We start from the raw sequence: 7,556 nt of genomic DNA, 5'->3' as shown, positions 1-7,556 counted from the left end.
GTGACAAACTTTCTGGACAAGAATCTGGTCACAAAATCAGGTTTTGAGGAGACTCTCAGGCTTCGCCTAACCCCATTTCATGCATCTAAACTGCATGTATGTAGGGCATGAGGTGCAACGTATTGCCTTACACAAGTCTTTCTGCAACCTCACCAAACCACAGTTGATTTACAACAGCAAATAAGAATTGGGGGAGGCATCATGAATGCTTGCTCACTGTCCATTTTATGAAAACTGCAATCAACTTGATGCCACAAAAAAATGTTTCATTATTTTTGTCTCCACATTGCCTAAACAATGCACACACAAGAACATGCAGAAGTGTTTCCAGCTTATGGAAAATATTACATGGTATTCCATAGTCATTTAATAGGATAACCAAGTTTAGTGTCAAAAGACGTTATCAAAACCTTAAAAGTACCATAATAATATCATTCGGGTTGTTGACTACACAGCTGACATGGCATCCCAAGAACTGCGTCCACAAGCTTGACCTGATGATGTTGCTACTGCACGGATTTGCTTGCAATCCCAGCCACAATCATCGAAAAAGCCAGAACTAATTACTTCTTTCAATGCCAGACTGTTCTTAGCATGCTGTGTCTTGGGGCTGGAAAAGATTGTCTGGTTCAACGAGTCATCATTCTCATCCAGGGGGGCTAGATCGCCAATCTCTTTCTTAATCTTGCATCCTTCAACATCATGGAAGAATCCAATTAAAGAAACACAATACTATTTCAACTATAAAGACAATCAGGAGGAGTGGGTAAATAAACCATTCTCACCTGGCATTGTGGCCACTGATGGGAACTCATGTAATGAACTTCCATTGACAGGGGTGTATTCACCAAAAACTGATGCAGAGAAATGATGTAAAGGAGAGACTGGATCCCCATAACTTTCCCATCCTTTATTGACTGCATCACCAGATGTCTCCTTCCCTTGGTGTGAGTTATCGTTTGAAGCTTTCATAGTTTGGGATTCATAAAGCACAGCATCCAGTAGGCCACTGTTGCTAGGTGACAGACTACCTGATTCACTGTTTCCAGCTGGAGGGGATTGAATCAGAATATCATCCGACTCTAATGAAGGAAGAGGGGAAGGAGGTGAGCCCCAGTTTGCTGTCTGATTTTGGAGTGAAGGGAGCTCCAGCTTCATGGCCCATGTGGGCTCTGAAGAAGAGGAGTTGCCATTTAAACAGGCATGGCCGCCATGAACTACACTTGAGAATGATCGGTCATCATCATATGTTAAATGATGATTATATGAAGAAAACCCCAAGGGTTGAGCAAGCAAAGAACCGCCATTATGGTATTGTGAGGAGCTGAGGAGAAGATCACCATTTGAACCGGAGAACATCGATTCTGATCCTCGTATACGCTTTGAGGGATGCATTGTTGAAAGCAAATACGTACTACCATAGGGAGCTCTATGACCCTGGGCCAGAAAGCTACTTACAGCAGGAATTTCACCAAGTGGTGGCGGATACAACAGATGATCGAGCTGCAAATTTTTGAACTCCACAGCAGGAATTTCAAAATTGTTAATTCCCAAGACATTAGAATTTTGGGCATCTACAGAGGAGAATGCACCCAACTCCTCATTTTGTTTGTTCTGATTTGCTAGGAAAGAAATATCTGGAGGGTAAACTGGCAATCCTGCACGCTGTCGTCTCTTTATTCTGGTGTTCCAGTAATTCTTTATCTCATTATCTGTGCGGCCAGGCAACTGAAAGGGTAGAAAGGGCATAACAAAAGTTAATATGAATCATATACCACCAATCACACAATGAGAATTTGAAGATATCACACTCCTAATCACCCAAAGGCCAAAGCATAATCATGTGTATCAAGATAATGGAAGAATGTAACTAGGACTACTACAAGTGACAGCATATGTGTATCAAGATAATGGAAGAATGTAATTAGGACTACAACAAGTGACAGCATATCGTACAAAGATAATCATCTTGGGAGAAAGGGATTATGACAATGTGGCATTCCATTTGTAATTTCACTTCTCACCTTTTTACCAGGCAAACAATTTTGTCTACTTATCCTATCCTGGTCAAGGGACAATCACCGAATGTATAACAAATGTACATACAAATCTGTTCAGGTAGACAAGACTTGATGATGCAATAAGTCTCAGTGAGCCAGACACCTTTTACATCTTGGATTCTGGCAACTTCTAATGTGGTATATATGAATCGCCAAATCCATGTCATACCTTTTCTCGTCATGGCATAATTAGGTGGATTTTAGACGCAGCTTAATGTTGAACAAAGAGCAAGACAAATACAGCAAGATACTTGTGAAAGTTTAATATCTAATGACTAGTTCCATTTAAAGAGAGATAAAAAAAAAATTGCCAATAACAGCCTGATCAGCAAAGCTATGCTGGTACGTCCATACATGTTCACATTATCAATTCCTAGTGCAATGCCCATCAGAGTAGATGTAACATTTTTGATTTCTAAGGCTCAGAGGCCGTGTCTCGAAGTGGTAGTCCTCTTATATTTCCAAATATTCAAGTCTCATTTCCAAATGGTGGATTAATCTGAGTCCACTTCAATTCTAAAAATCAGTCCGATAGACATCAACAAGTGAAACAGGTCTATCAGTTAGGGACTTCATATCATATCCTGACCAGGATTAAAAGAAGAAAATGCAGCTGTAGTTACATAACAAATTAAGTGGACGGCCAACTGTTATCAATCCACCTGAGTAAGGTCTGCGTACACTCTATGCTTCCCAGACCCCACTTGTGGGATTACACTCTACACTCCCCAATAAAGGTCTGGGGAGTATATAGTGTAGGCAAACCTTACCCCTACCTCCATAGTGTACGCAAATCACCTGAAATTCTATAATTTCATATTATAGAATTTGGGATAGCATGATTACAAGCAAGGGGATACAGGAAAGAAAAGCTAAATCTGATTCAAAAAGATTGAAAAGATCGAAGTCCCCTAACACAGCTGGAAATTTTAAGGTTAGTTAGAAACTCGTAATTAGACGACGAACTGATCAAAATAATACTCCAGTTGTCCCAATTTATGTGGCACCCTTCCTTTTCAGTTTGTCCTGAAAAGAATGACGCATTTCTATAATTAGAAGCAACTTAACTTTAAAATTTTTCTTTTTATCCTTAGTGAAATAATTTATAGCCACACAAATATCTAAAACATTTATTTTAAACCACATTTCAAAAATCTTCCTTTCTTTCTTAAACCTTGTATCAAGTCAAACGTTGCCTCATAAATTGGGACGGAAGGAGTACTAATTACTTGTATTACTCCTTCCATCTCATTCTATCTGATGTTGTTTGACTGGCACTGAATTTAAGAAAAAAGAGACCTTTGAAACTTGAGGAGTTACATAAAGTAAGCCATAGACATTGCTATACTAATAAATCAACTCATTAGGGTAAAATAGAAAATTTAAAGTTAGATTATTTCCAAATATAGAAATTTGTCATTCTTTTTGGACAGACTAAAGAAGAAAGTATACCACATAAAATCAGTACTTATCAAGGATTACAAGACATTGTCCGTAAGGAGTGATGATATGGATTCTGTCCACGGGAATGGCAGAGACCTCGAATTTATTGGGGCTAGGATATCCAACTTAAATAGGAATTAGTATGAAATGAAAACATAAATGAAGGATGCCAGTTAAAGACATTTTATTTGAAGATTTTACAAAAAGATATAGAGAATGAACCTCAGCAGCCATTCGTGCCCATTTGTTTCCCATCTTAGCATGTAGTTCAAGTATCCGCCGCTCTTCCTCTGGAGTGAATGCACCTTTCTTTAAATCTGGTCTCAGGTGATTTGCCCACCGCAAACGGCAACTTTTACCACAACGAGCAAGTCCTGAATGCCTCTGGACAGCATTCCAGTTCCCTTCACCATTTGTCATGACATAATCCACTAAAATCGCATCTTCCACAGTAGTCCAGGGACCTTTTTTAAGTGGTACACTTTCTCCACCACTAGCTTCATCTGGCGAATCTATGTCAACTTTGGATGTCATCATATCATCGGTTTCACTTGTGATGCTCATATCCTAAAAAATGCTTAATAAATAAATTAATAAAACCATGTAACTTCCAATAGAAGGAGACATGAAATTGTTTGTTATAAAGTTGCGGGAAAAATAAAGACGATATGTTCTAAATGAGTGACCTCGTTCACAACGAGTCAATCGAGCTTATTACCAGAAATTGTTGAACAATAAAGGAACAGCCAAAAAAGAAATTTGGGATAAGTAAAAGGAATTTTATTCAAATAACAGCACCACAAAAATGCTGAAACTACAGAATAAAATGGATAGATATAAACCACCAACTTCAGAAAGCAAGCTAATATAGATTCTCACAGAATAACATAAAAGTTAAACGATAAATGATTAAAAGGGATAACTATTCTGAATTTTCGACACATAATTCAGGGCATCACACATCTAAAAACTCACCAGACCACCTTATCTCATCTAACTACCAAATAACACAACACAAACAGTTATTGGGGGTAAAATGAATGAGACGGAGGGAGTAAAAGGGTTTATATATAATACAACGTCCACAAAGAAATTCATTGAGCTCAATCCAAAGGTATGTATAACGATTTTTTGATTTGAACAAAGAAAATAAACACATACGTCATAGCTGTCGAATAAAATAAAGAAGCCGCTAACTTTCAAAAATGAATAAATAAAAGTAGTACCCATAAAAAAAAAACAAATAAATAAAAAAAGCAGACAATAGTATTGACTAATCATTTAGCTTCAGCATACCACAAACTCAATGATTTAGCTGCTAAGGAAATCAATTTCATTTGGAAACCTCTTCCACCAATAGGCTCTTGTTGATTTCACTATGACAATTCTGAGTAAAAGAACAGCCCTGCTAATTGCATTGCACAGCATAACCTCAGTCTAAAAAAGTTACAAAGCCCTACACATTTTTTATTACATTAGTGGACAGTGAAAGGGAAAGTGTAAGCTAGTTTGAACCCTCCACTTCCACTGTGGAAGACAGGGAGGTCACCAGGTGACTAGCCCTCGACCCCGTCAAAATACATGCTGACACTCTGGGTTTGCACCAAACTTATAAATGCATGGTTCACAATGAATGTGAAAGAGATTCATAATTAATACGAACGGACCTCCTAATTTAAAATTTAGAAACTTCACTAACACCAATCAAAACTCAACACATACCCCACACGCCCCCGAAACCCAAAAGAAAAAGACACTATGAAAATTTCATTATCAAGAGACCTATTAAATCATGCTAGTTCAAACTGCTAACAAATAAAGAAAATAGCCCCAATAGAGGTATGCTGACCAATTTAACAGGCCTAACGAAACAAGAAACCCGAGGGTCATCAGCAACAATCTATCTACCTTCACAAGTTAAGGGGTAGGACTACCTAAACACCAACCTCCTTAGATCTCACTAGTCAGATTACACTGGTGCATTCTTCTTCTTGTTCTTGTTCTTGTTGCTGTTGCTGATATGATAAAGGAACTCCTAGTTTAAAATTTACAAACTTACTAACACCAATAAAAACCAATTTAAAATACATCCACCCCCCCCCCCCCCCCCCCCCCCCCCCAAAAAAAAAAAAAAGTTACTAAATGAAAATTTCAAAATGCAGAAACCAATTATATCTTGCTAGTACAAACTGCTTAGACAAATAAAGGCCAAATAAAACCAGAAAACATAACAAGCTCAAAATAAAAACTGATCACACAATTAGCATCTAATCATACCTGAATAAAGAAAGTAAGCTTAGTGAAGCAGCCCAACAGAGTCTTGGAGCTAGTGACACACTAATCAATCCCTTAACAAAACTCAACACAAAACAAAAATATAAATAAATAACAGAATTCAAAACAGAAAAAACAGAAAAGTAAGCTTAAAACCCAACTTAACAAGAGCCCCCTTTTGAAAAATGAAGTAAAAAAAAAAAAAAACTTAGATTATACAAAATCCAAGATTAGAATTTTTTTAAAGACCCGATAAAACAAAACTGAAAATAAGCTTAAAACACAAATTAACAAGAACCCTTTTTGAAAATTAAGTAAAAAAACCCAACATTTGAATTATACAAAATCCAAGATAAACAAAGCTGAAAAAAGAAACACAGTATAAATGAAAAACAGCTTAAAACTCAAATTAACAAGAACCCCTTTTAAAAATGAAGTCAAAATCCAAACTTTAATTAAATTATACAAAATCCAAGACTAGGACTTCATTAAAGACATTCTTAAACAAAATTAAAAGATAAACTGGAAATGAAAAAAATCCAAATTATTAAAATGGGAAAATGAACAAAAAGGAAATTCAAGATCCACTTATTAATGAAAGAGTTTGAGAAAAGAGAAACACTAGTAAGGTGCCAGCAGCTTAAGGAATTTCAAAAAAATGGAAAATGGAAAATGGAAAGAGAGATAAAATAGAGGAGAAAGATTAGGAATAGATAACACCCATATCATTGAATTAAGGAAAAAGAAATCATTTTTCTTTCTTTAAATTTGAAGCTTTTTGCACTGTCTTTATTTATACAGTATATTTTATTAAAATAATTGTCAACTTTATTTAGCCTGATTAAAAGATAAAGAGTTGCCTCATCAGTCCAGTGTACTAAAACATTTTTTTTTTTTTTTTTAATGATTTGATATTCGACGTTCAAATTGAAATTTGATTAATCAATGTATAGAACTAGAACTTATGTAGGGGGAGTGTTACCTATTAAAGATTTATTTATATTTAAATTTGAATTCGATATCTCTTATTAAGGAAGAAACAATCACATTTTTATTGAACTATATTTTTCGATGGTCAGTGTATTAAAATTGTTATCTAACTTTACTTGTACGATTTAAAAAATTAATAGATGATTTATTTATTTTACTTTGATTATTATTATTATTATTATTATTATTATTATTATTATTTATTGATCAATATTTTGATAAGAATGATATATTAAAATTACTCTTTAATATTTTATTTAAATATGTCAAATCAAACATAAATGAGTTAAAATTATTAACACCTACATCATTAAATTAACAAAAAAGAAATCATATTTAATATAATAAAAGTAGTTATTCAATTTTATTTTTTCAGTTTAAAAAATTAAAAAAATTGATAATTTATTTTTATTTGTTCATTATATTAAAAATAATTGTACAACTTTATTTATTGCAGTCAAGAGATCACTCCATTTATCTTTTCTTATACAGTAAACTAATAAATTGTCCAACTTTATTTTTTCAATTTGAAAAATTAAGAGATAGTTTATGATTTTATATATTTTTTACTTTTATTATTAATTTATTTCTCATGATTTAAATGATTTATAATTAATAAGGTGATATATTAAAATTACTCTTTAATTTATTATTTAAGGAATATGTCAAGTTAATTTGAACCAGTAAAATTTATATTGAGCGAGTATATTTTTTTTCTTCTTCTTAGTTAGTATTTAAAATGTGTATCATATAGAGCTCATTAAAGGGAGGAAACCACTTCTAATCAAG

At 34.3% G+C, this 7,556-nt stretch overlaps 1 protein-coding gene across 2 annotated transcripts; it reads right to left on the bottom strand.

The window, feature by feature from the left end:
• Positions 1–249: 249 nt before the first annotated feature.
• LOC107875761 (transcription factor GAMYB) lies at positions 250–6,598 on the bottom strand. 2 transcript variants are annotated; one of them, XM_047402088.1, is made up of 4 exons: positions 5,781–6,598; positions 3,726–4,070; positions 786–1,728; positions 250–692 (listed from the first exon to the last, which is right to left on the bottom strand). In XM_047402088.1, exons 2-4 carry the CDS (start codon positions 4,065–4,067, stop codon positions 448–450), a joined length of 1,530 nt encoding a protein of 509 aa, XP_047258044.1. In that variant the 5' UTR covers positions 4,068–4,070; positions 5,781–6,598; the 3' UTR covers positions 250–447. The 2 variants fall into 2 exon arrangements, with proteins under 2 accessions (XP_047258044.1, XP_047258045.1); XM_047402089.1 differs by having other exon boundaries at positions 3,726–4,080; positions 5,781–6,497.
• Positions 6,599–7,556: the final 958 nt, after the last annotated feature.

The sequence above is a fragment of the Capsicum annuum genome, unplaced genomic scaffold (assembly GCF_002878395.1).
Source record: "Capsicum annuum cultivar UCD-10X-F1 unplaced genomic scaffold, UCD10Xv1.1 ctg1489, whole genome shotgun sequence".
Classification (NCBI taxonomy): Eukaryota; Viridiplantae; Streptophyta; class Magnoliopsida; order Solanales; family Solanaceae; genus Capsicum; species Capsicum annuum.
Note: the sequence above shows the minus strand (reverse complement) of the source record. Positions and strands in the feature narration are given on the sequence as shown.

Excerpts from the sequence above, each read along its gene's own strand:
- LOC107875761 (XM_047402088.1), bottom strand. The coding sequence starts at position 4,067 with ATGAGCATCACAAGTGAAACCGATGATATGATGACATCCAAAGTTGAC. Across the intron at positions 1,729-3,725 it reads GGGCACGAATGGCTGCTGAG|TTGCCTGGCCGCACAGATAA; the intron begins GTTCATTCTCTA and ends CTACCCTTTCAG. Across the intron at positions 693-785 it reads ATCAGTGGCCACAATGCCAG|GATGCAAGATTAAGAAAGAG; the intron begins GTGAGAATGGTT and ends ATGATGTTGAAG.